This window comes from Equus quagga, chromosome 16 (genome assembly GCF_021613505.1).
Source record: "Equus quagga isolate Etosha38 chromosome 16, UCLA_HA_Equagga_1.0, whole genome shotgun sequence".
In the NCBI taxonomy this organism is placed as follows: Eukaryota; Metazoa; Chordata; class Mammalia; order Perissodactyla; family Equidae; genus Equus; species Equus quagga.
In genome coordinates, this window is record NC_060282.1 from 37,806,442 (window position 1) to 37,825,653 (window position 19,212).

Below are 19,212 nucleotides of genomic sequence, written 5' to 3' on the forward strand. Positions count from 1 at the left end.
CACCTTCAGGTCAATTCGTTTTAGAACATTTGGGAAATGATACCCTCGAAATAAGAAAATTAAGTAAGGGAAAGAGCAGTCTGTAACAGTTTGTGGAGGATTGGGTTTGAGGCTCAAACTGAAGACTTTTCCTGTCATATGAGTAAAAGCTGAGTGTTCTCTAAATCAGCCTAGTCAGCTTTCTGGGAGAAAGATTTCTTATATTGTTCATTTCTATCTCCTCCACCTATGTGTCTTTTATTGTCACATACTAAACTAATTTTAGGAGTTTTATAGATAAGCTTGGAAATGGTAAAAACACAGGACTAGATGTGTGAGAGAGTGTATTTTTAAGCAGACAACAGGACTTTGTGTAATAATTAAAGACCAGGGTCTTTCTCCTGTGCATACGATATAGGTGGCCAGCCCCCTCCACTACACGTATGTGGATACGAGAGAGTTGGCATGAAGTAATGGGCAGAGTGTGGGCTTTGAAATTATCTTAACCTGGATTCTGTCTCTCCCCAGCTGAAAACTCTTCAGTGGCTCCGCATCATTCTAAACAGTGATTCTCAAACTTGAGTGTGCATGAGAGTCACCTGAGGACTTGTTAAACGCTGAATACTCGGCTGCACCCCTGGAGTTTCTGATTATAGGGAGAGGCCTGAAAATTTGTATTTCTGGCAAGTTCCTAGGTGATGCTGATGCCACTGGTTCAGGCATCGCACTCAGAACCACTGACTCCAGAGAGTAAGTTGAGAATTATAGCGTATAATAGAAAATCCTTGATGAACTCATCCTCTGCTTTTCTCTCCAAGCTAATATCCTGTTATTCTCCCCTTGAATATTAAGCTTCAGCAATGTCCAACTGCTTGCAGTTCATCAAAGGTGCCCTATTATTTTGTGTTCCTGTGTCTTGATGCACTTGCAATTTCTTTTTCTTCTTCTTCCCAAAGCCCCCCTGGTACATAGTTGTATATTCTAGTTGTGAGTGCCTCTGGTTGTACTATGTGGGATGCCGCCTCAGCATGGCCTGACGAGTGGTGCCATGTCTGTGCCCAGGATCCGAACCGGCAAAACCCCAGGCCATGGAAATGGAGCGTTTGAACACAACCACTCGGCCATGGGGCTGGCCCCCACTTGCTATTTCTTTTGCTGAATCCCCTTCTCTCCATTGTCTGCTTGATGAGAATGTCTATTCATTCTTCAAGACCCAATTTTCTCTATAAAACTTCCTTAATTTCCTGAAGATAGTTAATGATCTTCTGTGCCATCACTCTACTTTGTAAACACTTCTATCGTGGTTATTATGTGTTAAAGTGGAGTTGCAATATACACACATTATTACTAAAAATGAATTGTTCGCACTCTGCAGAGACAGTGAGGATGATTTAAAGAGTAAGGATGGTTTTGTCTGTTGTACTAATGCATAAACCTACGTATACCAATTCATGAACATCATGGAGAGGATGTGAGATGGAAGATGAGAATCTGTCATTCCCTTAATGGGTCTCATCCCCCTTCTTCTCATAGTGTAGTCATATTATCTTGCTTGGAGTAATTCTAGTGCTAAACATATATTTCTGTTTAAGATTAACTTTAAACACAAGCCCATCACTTGGTCGTTAACTGAAGAATCAGTGACCCATTTTAATGCCAGAGGAAAAACTGACTGATCAACTTCGTGAGAGATAGGACAACATTGTATTTTATGGGTGTTTTCAAGGGTTTCAAGAGATAATTTTGACTAAATATGATTTCACCTTATGTACTGACTAGACTTTATTCTCTTTGTAGGGTGAGCCTTTATTGTCTCTGTGTATTTACATATCTTTCTTTTGTTAGATTGGCATACTCTGAGGCCAGGTCTTTGTCATGTTCATTTCAGTTAGGGTTTTGTGGAGGATGCTCTGAATCGGCTCACTCAATGGAGCAATATATCATCTATCATGATATCTCATTTAATAAGGATTCAGTAAATGCTAGTTGAATATATGAATGAACTAACAAAGGAACAGGGGAATTGGGTGATCTTATTGAAGAGCAGAAGATATAGACTCTTTTTTTTCCTGGAGAGACGATCATGGACTGATGGAGTGTCAAACATGGAAGGCACCTTAGAATTATTTGTTAAAACCCCTTTATATGGTAAATCTCAGGAAAGCAAAGTAATTTGCCCAAGATTTCTTCCATTTAGTCATTCCGCTTAACCTTTTCTAGATAGATTCTAGTTTAGCCAAATCCCTTTTAAAGTACAGTAACTAAACTGGATATAATATTCTAGTATTACTACTGTGGTCTTTGTGGACAGATTTTCTGTTTAGCATTTGCATGTTACACTAATTTTAACTTACTTCAGTATTTCATTGACTCTTCATCATAGAGAAAAATGAATGACTGTATACTTGTTCCTTCAAGGGCAGAAACAATGTTTTGTTCATCTTGCATCCTCTTTGCTTAGGACAATAATTGACACTTGGGCATTCAAAAGTTTTGTTGTTAAAATAAGTTAACTGGGAGAAGCTTTGAATCAGTTATTTGCCATTTTTATAAACTTAGAATCACAGTGCTATTAAGGACCTTCAGAGGTCTACTCCAACTCATGGCTTTTTATATAGAAAAATGCTTATTTACCCTTGGCAAAGACTCCATCCCATTTTAATTCCATGGAAATAAATTCTTAAGTTTAAAAGTTATAGATATTTTAACAAGTCATATAGCTACATTTCTTTTTTTATATAGGAATATTTCATGTTATTTTATCATAAACATGATTAATTATGGTTTTCTTTTTGTCTTTCTTTTTTTGTAAAGTACTTCTTTTTGACCAATTCTTCTCCTCACTTTCATATGTGTACATCCTTCAGCTTTTCTTCCTCAGAATGGATATACTCTGTCTCTTTCCCCACTTAACTCGGTTCAGAATTCCACTATTTTCGTGAGTGCCTATGAATAACAGGAACCTAAATCACATGTGAGACTGTAGTTACAAGGGAGTCTGGGTAATATAGTTTTTGGTTGTCCAGACTTTGCATTTCAGGAGGTTGGAATGGATCCCAAGTGAGCCACTCCACAGGATCTGCTGCAAGCCCTACTGAAATTATGTGTCAACCCTAAGTTTAAAGCAGTTTCATAGTCATAAATCTGGAGTTCTGGGGCCAGCCCCACGGCCTAGTGGTTACGTTTGTGTGCTCCGCTTTGGCGGCCCAGGGTTTCGCTGGTTCGGATCTTGGGCGCCAACATGGCACTGCTCATCAGGCCATGCTGAGGCGGTGTTCCACATAGCTCAACCAGAGGGACCTACAACTAGAATATACAGCTATGTACTGGGGACCTTTGGGGAAAAGAAAAAAAAAAAAAGATTGGCAACAGACGTTAGCAAAAAAAAAAATCCAGAGTCCTGTAGTAAGCTCATTAGGGGCCTTGCTGTAAAGCCATGGAGAGATCATTTAATCTTTCTCAGCTGCAGTTTTGCTTTGTGAATTGAAAATAAAAGCAATTGCTAATTCCCTGCCTTAAAACCTACCCTGGCCCCTATGTGTAATGGGGACAGTAACCCATCCTGAGAGTTAATTACCTCACCAAACCTGGTTATGATAGCAGTAACTCTGAGGTAACAGCAAGCCTCCCCAGAGGGTGGTGATGGCTCTACTTGTGGATGTGAACAGTCTACCTCACCAACTCGTGAGACAGCAAGCAAAACTCCAGACTGCTACCAGGAGAATCTTCCTAAAACATAAATCAGACTATGTTACTTCCCTAGTTAGGATTTTCCTATTCCACCCTCTTTCCCAGAGGATCAGGATAAGCCTATCCTTCTTAAAATGGCATGTAAAGCCTTCCATGATCTGGTCTTATCTACGTCATCTATTGCAAGTCTTTCCTCTGTTCCTTAAACTATTCCAAATATAAACTATTCTAGTTATTTTCCAACTGCATTGAACCGCTTAAAATTACCCATATACATCATGCTGCTTCCATGCCTCTGTGCCTTTGCTGGTAAAACCAGAACACAGGCTTTGGGATCAAAACACTTTGGGTTTGAATCCTAGCTCCACTAACTTCATAAGGTTGTTACTTAGCACAGTGCCTGGCATAGAGAAGGTGGTCAGCACATGCTAGTTTTATCATATGTGAGGCAGTATAGTAAAGAAGGGGAAACGTGCTGTCATTGGGACCAGACAGACTTGTTTTTATAGCCCTGATCTAGCACATTATAGTTCTGAGTCCATGGGCCATCACTTAACCATCCTGAGTGTCCATTTTCTGTAAAGAGCTTTCTCAGTAATGTGGAAAGATTCAAGATAGTGCATTTAAAGTGTCCGTCACATGCCTGGCATGTGGTAGATGTTCAGTAAACAGTAGTTCTTATCACGCCTGTTATTTCTACCAACTATACCTTAACTATTTACTGCTAGTTTAAGATTGGCTACTGAAGTCTCAGAGTATCACAGTCCCTCAATATTTTGTGTGTTTTTTTTTTTTTTTGAGGAAGATTAACCCTGAGCTAACTGCTGCCAATCCTCCTCTTTTCGCTGAGGAAGACTGGCCCTGAGCTAACATCCATGCCCATCTTCCTCTACTTTATATGTGGGCCAAGGAATGCCATGTCTGCACCTAGTATCCGAACCGGTGAACCCCGGGCTGCCGAAGCGGAATGTGCGCACTTAACTGCTGTGCCACCAGGCCGGCCCCAGTCCCTCAATCTTTTTACTTGAGCATTTTTTACTTGATTAGTAGGAAATATTTTATTTGTCTGTAGAACTAATTGGCATTCTTTGCTTTGGACTATCACAGCTTGTGCTCCTCTGGCTACTAGGTGTGAGGTTAGGAGGCAGAAAAAAGAAAGGAAATAATAAATAAAGGTCAAGCTTGTTCTCTTGTTCTATGGATACTCAGAACAAGAAGAAATCTTTTCCAGATGGTCTTTCACATTATAAGGCTTCATTTACCCCACCCTAGTTAATATTTGATGTCCACTCTCTACCAAATTTAATTCAGTTCCTTTTCCCAACCAGATTAATCTGTTTCTGATATCAGCAGACTTACTTATTTGTTTAGTGATAGTATGATTCAGAGATAATATTTGACATTTAGGTGAGTGGTGCCTCTTTGAATCCTGTTTTTGAAAGACAGATGCATTGGACAACCAATGAAATATATTTATTGTGGAAACTTTATACACAATTTACTGCTAATCATTGTTACTTATTCATTGAGCTATACTTTTCATTTTGAGGGGAAATCTTACCCCTAAGGCTTTTTGGACTGTGAACTGACATTCACATTGAACTCTATTGTCCGTACACTTTAAACTCCTTAGAAGGGGAGACAGTCAGACTTCAGAGATGTGATATTATCTCACATGGCATATATATGTTTATATACACACACACACATATGAGTATATATACATATACACATACATATTTCTAACTAATTTTATGATATTCTGCCATTTATTAAATTTTAAGTATAGTACATCTAGCAATGTCTTAGTAAAACTTGAAAGAATTAATGCTCTCCCTAGGGGAGTTTAATGTCTTCTACCTCCTGGCTAAAAATATGTAAATTAATCTGCATGAGGAGGCAGTTCACTGAAGGTATCCTAAAATAAATTAATATTCTGAAAAAGGGACCTGATTCTAGGTTTGGAGGGCAAAATGGGAAAAGACACAGTCAATCCACCATTTACTTGTTATGCACTTGAAGCCTCCAAACATGTTCAATGATTTACCCAAAGTCCCAGAGCTGCTAATTGGCAAGCTGGCTATTCAAACTCAAGATTCCTGACTGTTGTATATTAACTGACTGACTTTAAGTAAAAGTTGGCAGCATTTAGTAATTAATGAAAAATCTCAGAAATCTTATTGTCTTTCACTCTTTATTTTTTTTTTTGTTTGGTCACAATGAGAGGAATGGTGTTGAAATAGTCTTAAATGAATAACACATTGTACTCAATTTTCTCCTTTTGGGCAAGGGAGACTTTAGCTTTTATGGTTCCTGGGTATGAAAGAGATAACAAGAGTGTTATTTCTTCTTGCTTTACTCATTCTTCCCGAGTATCCACCCCCTTCTAAGAGGATAGCATTGCTTCATAGAGACAAGGTGTGTATTTCTTTCCAATTCCAAAGAAGCAAAGAGGTTAGATGTTTATGCAAAGGGAATTTCTGCCATAACATATGCTGACACTTATCTCATGGTTTAAGTACATTGGGCAGGAAGAATTCAGTGCGTTACCTTACCTGTAGTCAAGAGATTTCCAAACTCCTAAAAGGAAAGAGGTAATGATTAAGAACACAAAACTTTGTATGGGTATATATGCATATATGTCAGTATCAAGTCTTCTTGGAACAGTGAATTTCTGGTTTTTAAAAATTTTAAGATGTATTTCCACAAATTTATTTTACAGACCTTTTCAAAGGCAATTAGATTTAATGTGGATTATGGAGTTTTTGAAGTAGTTAACAATGCTCCACAACTTCTGGAAAAGCAACTGAAAAAAATTCTGCAAAACCAGCAACCTCGAAATCCCATCTATGATGTTGTAAGGAAAGGAAAGAATGATGTTAAACCTATTCAAATGAATGCCCCCTATGAAGATGAGACCATTAATGTCAACTACAATATTATGGTGAGAAAGTATATTTGGGTTTATGTCTTGCTAGATAGATAAAGTGTTAGTGAGATGAACGTGAGGTTCCTTGAGCTTCCCTTTCTGAAATGTAGCTATACTTATTAAATTTTAATTGTGCTTAGACATAGTATTTGTTAGTTGCTGTATCACCTTATTCGTATCAAATGGTTGTTTTAGTCTAGCAGTTTTGTTGATGTTTAATTATGAATATGAGAAGGTTTGCACAATTTACTTTGAATATTTAGAATATCAGGTTAATTTGGGGCAGTATAAATATGTCTATCCTTTATGTTTAGATGTGTTCTAGAAAATGTGGGTATACAGTGAATGTATTTCATTTGGGTTCCATCTTATCAAGTAGCTGGGAATTGAGATTTCTGACCCCAAGTTACGTTGTGTGGCTCTCACCTCCCTGGTCTTAAATTCAAACCTCAACTTCTGGATTTTGTCTCCTTAGTATGAGGTAAAAAAAACCTGGGTTCTGATATTGACTCTTCAACTGACTAGGCTGAAATAGGTATAATGCTTAAGACATAACTCTTCTCCAGCCTGAATTTTCTTCAATTCTTCTTTTACTGAATTCAGCTATGTTTCTATCTTTCTTATGTCCATCAAATTAAATGCATTAATAATAATAATAGTATTTATAAATCTTTTTATAAGTGCTAAAAATAAAAATAGTAATGATAACTATATTACAGAATTGTTTTGAAGTTAAAACAAGGAAATATATTCTGAACTGTATAGTAGTACCTAAATTGTTAAAAAAATTCTTTTACTAGGTGTGACTGATATTTATTGGTTTATTCACTTCCTTTAGTGAATAGAAATTTTTTATTTCATGGAGGTCTTTATAGCCTATTTCTTTATTGTTAAACGAAAGCTATTTAGGAACTTCTTAACTTGAGTTATGTGTTTTGATGCAAGTTTCTCAAAAAGATCTACTAGGTGACCTTATTTGATTGACTTGAAGGTAGACTATGATTCATTAAATATATGCATTGTAAACAGCAGGGCAACAATGTAAATTTAAAAAAATAGATATAAATAATATAATAATAGTGCAGATAAAAAGGAATAAAAATATACTCAAACCAAAAATAGACAGAAAATGAGAAAAAAAGGAACAAAGAATATATGGAACAAATAGAAAACAAGATGGTAGATTTTAAACAAATCACATCAGTAATTAGTAGCACATTATTAATATACAAAAATAATTACATTAAACTTAAATGGACTAAACACCCCAATTAAAAGTCAGAGTTAGATGGGATATGACAGAAAGACCCAACTATTTTCTGTCTGTAAGAAGTTCACCTTAAATATAATACATGTAATTAGAAGAATGGGGAAAGATATACTATGCAGTTACTAAGTTAAAGAAAGTTGGAGTGGCTATATTAATGTTAGACGAAGTAGACTTCAGAACTGGCGCTCCAGTGGTTAAAAGTGAGCACTCTCACCACTGCTGCCTGGGTTTGTTTCCCAGTTGGGGAACCACATCACTCATCTGTTGGTTGTCATACTATGGCAGCTGTGTGTTGCTGTGATGCTGAAAGCTATGCCACTGGTGTTTCAAATACCAGCAGGGTCATCCATGGTGGACAGGTTTCAGCAGAGCCTCCAGACTAAGACAGACTAGGAGGAAGTACCCGGCCACCCACTTCTGAAAAAATTGGCCATGAAAACCCTTTGAATAGCAGCAGACACTGCAAAAAGACTGGGCAGGGTTCAGCTTTGCTGTACACAGGGTTGCTAGGAGTCTGAATCACCTCAATGGCACTAACAAAAACAAAAACTTCAGAATAAGAAATCTTGCTATGGATAAAGAGAGACATTGCATAATGATAAAGGGTGAATTGGTATTCACCAAGAAAGCAAAAAAACCCATAATACATACCCACCTAACAACAGAGTTTCAGAATATGTGAAATGAAAGCTGATAGCACTGAAAGGGGAAATAGACAAATCCACAGTTACGGCTGGAGACTTAAACACTGCTCTCTAAGTAATTTATAGGAAAAATAGACAGAAGATCAATAAAGATACAGGAGAGCTGAACAACACTAGAAACCAAGTCAATCCGATTGATGTTTATAGATCACTTCAACCCACAACAGCAGTGTACACATTCTTGTTCAAGTACATTTGGACCATGTTCTGGGCCATAAAACAAATTTCAACAAATTTAAAAGATTTGGAACCATGAAAAAATGTTTTATGATCATAACAAAATTAAACTATAAAGTAGCAGAAAGATATCTGGAAAATCCCCAAATATTTAATTAATTAAACAACACACTTCTAAAGAGCCCATAGGTTAAAGAGTAAGTCCCAAGGGAAATCAGAAATTATGTTGAATTGAATAAAAATTAAAATACAACATAAAATTTGTGGAATGCAATTAAATAAGTATTTGGAGGTAAATTTATAGCATTAAGTGCTTATTAGAAAAAACTAAAGTTCTCAAATCAATGGCCTAAGCTTCTATCTTAGGCAACTAGAAAAAGAAAATTAAGCCCAAAGTAAAGAAATAAAGAATATAATAAATGAAATTGAAAACAGCAAAATGAGAGAAAATCAAGGAAAATAAAGGCTAGTTCTTTGAAAAAATGGAATGAAATCGATAAACTTTTAGCCAGAGTGATGAGGAAAAAATGAAAGAGTATATAAATGATTAATATCGTAAATGAAGGAGGGGACATCACTACAGATGCTACAGACATTCAAAGGAAAATAAGGGCATTTTATGAACAACTTTATGTCCATAAACTCAACAATGTAAATGAAATGGATGTATTCCTTGAAAGATGCAAATTAATAATGCTCAATCAAGAGGATATAGATAATCTGAATGGTCCTAAATATATTAAAGAAATTGGATTCATAGTTAAAAATCTTCCCACATCATACTTAATGGTGAGAAACTCAAGCTTTCCCACTAGGAACAGGTATAAGGCAAAGATATCACTCTCACCACTTGTTTTCAACATCGTATTGGAAGTCCTTGCTGATGCAATAAGGCAAAAAAAAGGAAATAAAAGTTATACAGATTGGGAAGGAGGACATAAAAATGTTCACAGATGACATGATCATCTATATAGAAGATCTGAAAGAATCAAAAAAAATCTAGAAGTAGTAAGCAATTATGGCAAGATTGTAGGATACAAGATTAATATACAAAAGTCAATTGCTTTCCTATATACTAACAATGAACAAGTGGAATTTGAAATTAAAAACACGATACCATTTATCATAACAATACCATCTACCATAATAATAAGCACTACTGTTAGCACCCCAAAAAATGAAATACTTAGGTGTAAATCTAACAAAATATGTACAAGATCTATATGAGGAAAACTAGAAAATTCTGATGACCAAAATCAAAGAAGAACTAAATAAATGGAAGATATTCCATGTTCATGGATAGGAAGACTCAATAATGTCAAGATGTCACTTCTTCCCAACTTCATCTATAGAGTCAATGCAATACAAGTCAAAACCCAGCAAGTTATTTTATGGATGTTGACAAACTGATTCTAAAGTTTATGGGGAGAGGCAAAAGAATTGGAGGACTGATCCTGCCCAACCTCAAGACTAATTATAAAGCTACACTAAACAAGACAGTATGGTATTGGTGAAAGAATAGTCAAATAGATCAATGGAACAGAATAGAGAGCCCAGAAATAGACCCCCATAGATATAGTCAACTGATCTTTGACAGCGGAGAAAAGGCAATACAATGGGGCAAAGATAGTCTCAACAAATGGTGCTAGAACAACTGGACATCCACCTGCAGAAAAATGAATCTAGATACAGACCTTACATCCTTCACAAAAATTAGCTCAAAGTCTATTATAGTCCTAAAAGTAAAACACAAAGCTATAAAACTCCTAGATGATAATAAAGGAGAAAACCTAGATGACTTCAGGTGTGGTGGTGACTTTTTAGCTACTATACCAAAGACACGATCCATGAAAGAAATCATTGGTAAGCTGGACTTCATTAAAATTAAAAACTTCTGCTCTGCAAAAGGCAACATCAAGAGAATTAGAAGACAAGCCACAAACTTAAAATATTTGCAAAAGACCCAACTGGTAAATGACTATAATCTAAAATATTAAAAAATCTCTTAAAACTCAACAATAAGAAAACAACCCAACTAAAAAATGGACCAAAGACCTTAATAGACACTTCACCAAAGACGATAGAGAGAGGGCAAATAAGCATATAAAAGATGCTCCACATCATATGTCATCAGGGAAATGCAAATTAAAACAATGAGAGATACCACGACATACCTATTAGAATGGCCAAGATCCAGAACAGTGACACCACCAAGTGCTAGCAAGGATGTGGAGCAATGGGAGCTCACACATTGCTGGTGGGATGCAAAATGGTACAGCCACTTTGGAAGACAGTTTGGTCACAAAATGAAACCTACTCTTATTATTTGTTGTTGTTAGTGCCCTTGAGTCGACTCTGATTCCTAGCAACCCCGTGTACAGCAGAGCAGAACCCTGCCTGGTGTTTTTTGCTGTATCCTCTCACCTTCTGGTGCTACATAACACAATGCTCCACTGCTGTTCATATGGTTTTCGTGGCCAATTTTTTTAAGAAGTGGGTGGCCAGGTCCTTCTTCCTAGGCTGTATAGTCTGGAAGCTCTACTGAAACCTGTCCACCATAGGTGACCCTGGTGGTATTTGAAATAGTGGTGGCATCACTTTCAGCATCACAGCAAGATGCAGCCACCATAGTAGGACAACTGACTGATGGGTGGTGTAGCTCCCTGTGTGGGAAACAAACCCGGGCCGAGGCCAAATCTTTACCACTAGACCACCAGGGTAGGCACACTTATCATATGATCCAGCAATTGCACTCCTGGTATTTACCCAAGGGGCCTGCAGTGACCATAGTGGCCTTACCAAGTGTTCTGGTTAGCTCTTTTTCTGTTTGCAATTATTTTTAGCCCATTTTATAAATGTGAAAATACTGAGACTGACTGACTTTTTTCTCATACCTCCTCCTCTAATAAGTTACTTAACTTTTCTGGATTCAGTTTGTTAATCTGTAAAATGGAGATAATAATTGATGCAGGGTTGTTGAGAGAATTAGAGAAGTACCAGAAGGCAAGAAGTGGCTTCAAATTTGTGACTCAGGGTTCTTGCTTTCTCTTGTGCAAATAGAAGGTATAGGCAGGGCTCCTTGTACTAGCTAGAGGTCGTTATTGCTCTATTGATTAGGCCTTAGTTGTCCCAAAAGGTGATTTTCTTTGATGCTCTTTCTTTTTCACTTGTCCTCTAACAGTGTCTCAGTCGTGAACAGGGTATTCAGTGGATCAAAAAAGAAAGACTTCCAGCATTTCTGGAAAGTGATTGCTACTTTGAATACAGGTATTGTAAGCCTATCAGTATAGATATTTTTAAATGTCTATTTTTTTCACCTAAAATCATTTTTCTGTACTTTCTTAACAAAACTGTACATCTTTAAACTCATTGGAGTTTGTATTTCACTTGCTATATTATAAGAATGATAGAGCTTTGGTAAAAATCACTTAAGTTTTCCAAAGGTATTTCACAGAAACAGTACCCAATAAACGTACTTTAGTCGTGCTTCTTTGATCATTATATTTTAAAAATTATCTACTTGTGATGATGGTATTTATGTGCAGAGTGTTAAAAAATGAGTATAAGTGTGCTATGAAAAAGACAGATGTCATATTCCAGGGCCAAGTTTTTCTTTTATACTCCCTGACTTTTAAAGTGTTAGTACCTAAACATTCTGAAATTTTACTAAAATTTGACCTTTGTTTAGAACAACTATATTTTAAATTGAAATAAAATAAATTGAAACAGAATAATTATTAATTAGTAGTTCTATGAATAAACCATTAATTTTAGTAGATCCTAAGAGAATCATCCTGCAGAGTTAGGAGGGGAGATTGGCTTGAATATACAAAATAAACTTTTAGCTTTTTTTTTTTCTGAATTCTAGCATATTTGAAACTTATTTCAAGTTTGTATGGTTTCTAAAATGCAGGTTAGCCAAATTGGTCTCACAAGTAAGATGGAGTGGATCAGGCATGAATATCACACTAGGCACAGATTTTTCTCCCTGGGTCCTGAAAAAACCACCCAGTCCACCACCTCCTGCCATTGAAGAAGACAATGTTATAATTATGAAAAAGTTCTACATTTCTCTTGGCGAGGTAAAAGTATGAGTGTTTCTTCATGACTTGGCTCTTCAATGAAACTTCACAGAGAAAATGATTTCAAATACTTCTAAAGTAGATTTAGCAAAAATTCTTGTGGATTTGTGCTGAGTCATTTGCTCTGCACTGTTTCACCTGAAATGTAATTCAAATTATTATCCTTGCGAGATTGAAGAACATGCTCAGTGTTGCCTGGGAATCAAAGGTAACTTGAATTATGGTTTCATTGTGCATTACAAAACTTTTATTCTTTGGGTTCTGCACCTTTTGTGAAAAAGATGATAAATTGGGTCTTCTCCCTATTGTCAAGATTATTCCTCAGTAGTAAAAATGCATTACTGTTTAACTGTTATAAATTTTTCCTCCATGATTGGAGAATTGTTAGGTTGTATGAGTGGATTTGAAGAGGTCTCAACTAGAATCAAATGTCCTTTGGTAGAGTCGTGGTGTAATGAAAACTATTCTTTGATCTTTGGCCTCTAATTATCAGATCTTCTCTCTGGGAACACATTTCTAATACAGAGTTCTGTACAAAATCAGGAATTGCAAGTATGTAGCCCATGTGTTACTGTTCTCCTAGTTTCTATTCATGACAGACATTGCTAGTCAATCATGGCAGTTTTCCTGCTGAGCTAGGCCTTGGCTCCAAGTTCTTTTCAACACAGCACTCTAAGCAGGCACTTGTGATTGATCAAAGATGTCTTGCAAGGGGAAAACTATTTGCCATCATTGTTGTAATGGAGAGACATCATATCTTACTTGAACATTTTTTTTCATGTATAGTCCCTATTTAATTTTGTACTTTAGCATTTCTATCACTAATATTTGGCAAAAATGCTTAACATTATGCCAATCCCATTATTTCCACTGAATAAAGCTTAGAGATGTATCAAAGGCACAGTTTTCTTCTCTCTTTTACTTATTTTTAAGCATTTATTTCTTTTCTTAACTTATATATTATAGAAATGTCAGGAATGTTGTAAAAATATGTACTGATAATAGAGGTCAATAAATATGCAAAGGGAGGAATCAATCTAGGAGAATAAATTCTGATTCCTTACATGTAGATTTAATCAAATATAAGACAATAAAATCCAAGAGAGTTTACTTTTGCTGTTTTCAGTGGTTAAAGAACTCATTTCTCTCCACTTGATTAATACTTTAACTGTGTATTGTGTTTTTAATAGCTTTTGAATTTTGAGAATTCAAAGTTCTTTGGACCTTGAAATCATTTAAACCATGACTATAGATAGAGATTCATCTTTATGCTAATCAGTAACATTTCTTTGAGCCTTCAGTTATACCATCTAAACATGAACAAGTGACCCATCTCTTAAGAGTATAAAGTGGAATAGTTAACTGCTTTTATGTCTGACTAGTTCTTTCTGCCCCATCTTCTACTCTCTTTTTTGTGCAGTTAAAATAGCAAGAACTCTTTCTTATTGGTCTCTCTCAATTCCTTGAAAGTTACTTAAATATTTTGGCCTCTTCTCAGTGCTTAGGATACTGCTTGGAATAGAGTAGTCACTCAATAAATATATGTTGAATGAATATATAATTAATAGTGAATGACTTGGTTTTAAAGGAAAGAAAAGAGGGAACAAAAGGAAATTAGAGTCTTTCAAAGCTTTTATCTACCAGGAAACCTTACCTCTAAGAGGGGCAGTGACTACACAGATGGCATCTCTCACTTCTCTCTTTTGCTTTTGAACTCATTGTGTGGCCTGACTTGCCCTACTAATTCTGCATAATAGTCAGGGAACAATAGCTATTCCATTTGAGCCCTGCTTCTTCTGTGAATGCTCCTTAGGCTAAGGGCCAACCAGCTGACTCACTTGGAGAAAGGTAAAGTGAGAAATGAGAGTAATGCTGGACACTCCTTTCTCTGCTTCTGTTGAACAACTTGGATTATCTTAGAAAAACAGGTGAGGACATTACTGAGAGAGGCAGGCAGAGGGATTTTCCCAGGAAAGCTGAGATAGGGGCTTCTTAGGACTGGGGTTCTAGAAGCTGAGGTTCAGCTGGCTCAAGGATACACAAAGCAAAGGAAAAGCTGAAGGCTATGGTGAGGGGCAGGTAGAATAAGGAAACAAGTCTTCAGGAAGTATCCAATCCAAGCAAAGTTGTGAAAACTGAATCTAAGGCAAAGGGGCAGTTGAGCTTGGAGAGGTTTCCAGTGCTACTGAGAGTAAGTCTTTGTTATATTAGGGAAGAGTTGTTAAAAGCACTGAGCCTGGTCAGACAGAATTGGGGGCCTGAAATAATTGGGAAAGTCATAAATGGGAGTAGCTGGCAAAAGATGCATCCAAGGACTGATGAGTCATGATGACTGCCAAGTTAAAGTTAGATGGCATAACTTAGTAGTGAAGCCAGAAAGTGTGGTTGCATGCCTCTGGTGGAAGAGTGGAGAATTTGATGGGTATTGGGCTCATTTTTTTCCTTTGGTCATCTAATATGAAAATGATCTGAATTGAATTTCTTTCCCTTTATTCTGTTAGCTAGTGAATTTTTCTGTATACAACATTCTTTTATTTCATGGCATAATTTTTCCTTTGCATATTGTACTATGCAAATTGAATATTATCATCATGATTTGTCCAGGTTTGTGATTGTAAGAATACTGCTAATCTTATGTTAAATGGATGTGTTTCTTTCTTCCTAGGCCTCCTATACTCAAACGAAAGATTGGTTTGCGTTAGCAAAACAAAGTCAGCAAACAGTATCCACCTTTTCACTTCCGTCTTGTGTATTCCACAACAAAATTGAATCACCAGTTATTTCATCTGTTTCTGGTAAGGAGAAAAGGATAAGAATGACTTCAGAACTCCTCCTTAAGTCATCTGTTGTTGTTATTCTAATCTTACAGTATAACACTTTGTGGTTGGGCAGAAAAAAATTATTTCCTCCTCCTGACCCCCAATTCCACTTTCTACTGTTTTTTTGAGAGGCAGGTTGGTATAGAGAAAAGAGGATGAATTTAGAACCCAGCTCCCATACTTACTATCTGTGTGACTTTGGTACATTATTCTGCTTCTGGAAGGCTTGCTTCTCTCATCTGTAAGATTAGAATAATGGTACATACTAAATGTAGAGAAAATGCCTGGCCTCATGCTTGGTGCCTAATAGGCAGTCTAATAAATGTTTGTCTTATCTTTATTTCCTATCACAGTTTACAAATTCTTATTATTAAGCCTTTGAAATAAAGTGGGTGCAACATTTCTCTCCTCTTTAAAAGTCAATAGTCATTCCTGGAACTTGAGTTTTCCTTCCATTTTTAAGTTCAGACTATTTTTCACCTTGAAAGGCAGATAAATTTCTACTGTGGGGAACTTTTGTGGATGATGCCAATTTTACATAAAAAAAGAAGGAACCTTCCGGAAATGGGAGTCATTAACGTGATATTTCTAGAAGAAAACATCAAGCAATGTGATTCAGGAGAGGAACTCAGCAATTCACTAACCGTTCTTACCTAATTACGTTGAAAAGTATAAGCAACCTCTGGGGACAATAAATCTGGGTTCACTAGAATTGATTCTTGATTCTCTAGAAATCTGGGTTTACCTAGAACCTAAATCTAGGTAAAGAGGAAAATAATCTCCCTAATTGAAAATGGCTGAGTTATTAAGTTTCTTGCTGTTTTCCCAAAATGGTAAAGTGGAAAATGGTGAAGGATAAAGATAGTGAAGATAGGAAACAGAACAAGAAAGGGTAGCAGGAAGGTGGTAAGCAAAAATGCCAGCCTGCTCTCTACCTTCAGTTCTGTGGGATTGAGTGTATACACAATATCCTTTCACAGGTTTGCAAGAGTCCTATCTCTCAGTATTGGGGAAATTTGGTTTATTTGTTTTCAATAAAAATTGTAATAAAACATTTCCAGCTCATTGAGATTTGAAATCTATTACTGAGAAAATGCCCATTGAGAGTGGGACACAGATGACAACAGAGTCTTCCTGATCCATGGCATTTCAAGGGGTAGATTTACCATGTGAAATCACTGACATCAGATGTTTAACTGATTTCTGAAAGAAAGAGAAAATAGGAGCTAAAGACTATATCTTTCGAAAATGTGTAAAAACAACCCATATGTATTTGTCAGCTTTCATACGTACTTTATCCCATTTTATAATTTTAATGATAGGTTGTAAATATGATAGTAATTGAATCTTTCTGATAAAATAGTGAATTTTTTTAAGTTACTGATATGACTCCAGTTCTGATCTGTTCATCTGTTGTCTCATCATCTATGGCAGCTAATTTTACTTTATCATACAACATGAAATAATAAAGCACATACAATAGTTTAATGTAATTCTTTAATAGACTTGGCCTATACATATTGACATTCTATATTAGCCTGAAATATTACATTTTAAAAGTGTATAAAGTCATTTTGAAGATCCTCTGTATTAGGGGTGTCACCTATTTAGTTCATCTGCCACCATTATCTCCTTACATGTCCAGGGGAGATATAGCTAATCCCTGTTGGCAATTTTTTCTCTACTGGTCCCAAATGTCGCTTTAGACTCCTTAAGACACTGGTCCATGCAGTCACGACCTTTGATTAAATCCGTTTGCCATTCTGTCTCTATAACATCTAGTTAATAATTAAAAAAACTTGTGCATTCGTATTTGATCTAATAGCCTTTTATGATTTAATACAGAGAGTTTTATCTTTGATGATGGAGTGCACCCCAGGACAAAAAAGGACTCATCTAAAACCACTAGATTAATTTCTGAATTTGAAGAAGAAGAAGATGGATCTATATCTCTACAAGATACTCCTTCTCAAGCTCTTCTGAGAGTATACCTTGAAAAGCAACAGGATGTTAATGAAAGCTTGACATTGCACTTTTCAACATGCGAAGAATTTTTAAAATCTTATGTAACCTTTATTTTGAGAGTAGCAATTTATCAAGTTCTTGGAGAGCCATTTAGAGAAAGCCCAGGTTACATAAATTTCAAAAATGTAACAGAAGTGGTGTTTGATGAGCGTTTTGAGCCTATCCCTGGCAAGAATGTTTTGTTAAGTAAAACAGTTCAAACCAAAAAGGAAAAGTCAGAAGAGATGTTAGAACAAGCAAGTTCAAAGAGTGAGAGCATTGGGCCAGAAAGCAGGGCTGACTGGTGGATTTCTCACAAAACTTACGACATTGGCAATAGAATGGAGTTTGAAAGATTTAAGAAATTTATAAAAGGCACATCAGGAGAGAGATATTGCTGGCTGTGGATGGATATTGAGAGGTTAAAAGTTCTTAAGGATCCTGGAAGACGTCAAAGGTATTTCTATTTTTTATTTTTCAATAGTTTTAAAAACAAATTATGGAATATTAATTTGGGTCATTTCAGCCCAGGCAGAAAGCCTGAAATAAATATAAAAATGTATACTTTTAGAGGAATGAATAACAGTAAAATTTATTTTATTATAATATTGATTTCATTGCTTCTATGATTTCATAGCTTTCAGATACTAATAGTAGCAATTATTCGGGTTTGCATTATGTTTCTTCCCATAGATTTTAAACTTGCTCTCAAATTAATTATTCTATTTTATTTTTATAACACTCTAGTGATGTATTTTTATAGAAAAAAATAATTTATCAATTGTATACCCATACTGGCATAAGCTACCTTATATAAAAGATACCTTATGCCAGTGTAAGGGCCTGCTGTTCCTACCAGTTTGCTCGGTTAACAAATTCCATGATCTTTAGTTGGATGCCACTCAGACATTCATATCTGAATGAGATATCCACTAGATATCACACTGGATACCCTCGAGAGCCTCTTAGAGGTCTGATTGGGTACGTGTCTCTTTTTGGCCACTCCATATGTTTTAGATTACTGTAAGTCTTAAGAACCTTAAAAAGACCTTGCTTTAGGAAAGTCCTTCTTGTGTCTGTATTCTCTTGATCTGCTTTGAAGCAGATCAACTATAGTAGATTGCAATTCCCATCAAGAGGTTGACTGCGTATGGGCTAGTGACTGGATTATTCCAATTATTTCAGTGGCTTTCAGATCATAGAGCTCATTGTTGTTCACAGTTATAAAAGCAGGGATTACCAAAGGGGTGATTATGAAACATGGCCTGATTAATCATGGCGTGGAACGCCACTACCCCTTTTCAAGACATATTAGGGAAGTTATCTGCAAGTAACCTACATAGGTTCTTCAGGATCAATACAGTATTAGTTTCTATTGTTGCTGTAACAAAGTACCACAAATTTAGAGGCTTAAAGCAACACAAATTTATTATCTTACAATTAGAAGGTTACAAGTCTAAAATGAGTATGCAGGTGTACATTGCCTCTGGAGGCTCTAGGGGAGAATCCATTTCCTTGCCTTTTCTAGCTTCTGGAGGCCACCTACTTTCCTTGGTTG

The 19,212-nt window shown here is 36.2% G+C and overlaps 1 protein-coding gene across 1 annotated transcript in view; it reads left to right on the forward strand.

Annotated features, from left to right (window-relative positions):
- The window catches only part of RGS22 (regulator of G protein signaling 22), a 131,326-nt gene that overhangs the window by 21,945 nt on the left and 90,169 nt on the right, over window positions 1-19,212 (forward strand). Inside the window, exons 4-8 of the mRNA XM_046642526.1 lie at window positions 6,392-6,613; window positions 11,931-12,016; window positions 12,663-12,831; window positions 15,497-15,626; window positions 17,496-18,111. Of these exons, the coding sequence (XP_046498482.1) occupies window positions 6,392-6,613; window positions 11,931-12,016; window positions 12,663-12,831; window positions 15,497-15,626; window positions 17,496-18,111 (1,223 nt within the window). The remainder of the gene's footprint in view (window positions 1-6,391; window positions 6,614-11,930; window positions 12,017-12,662; window positions 12,832-15,496; window positions 15,627-17,495; window positions 18,112-19,212) is intronic.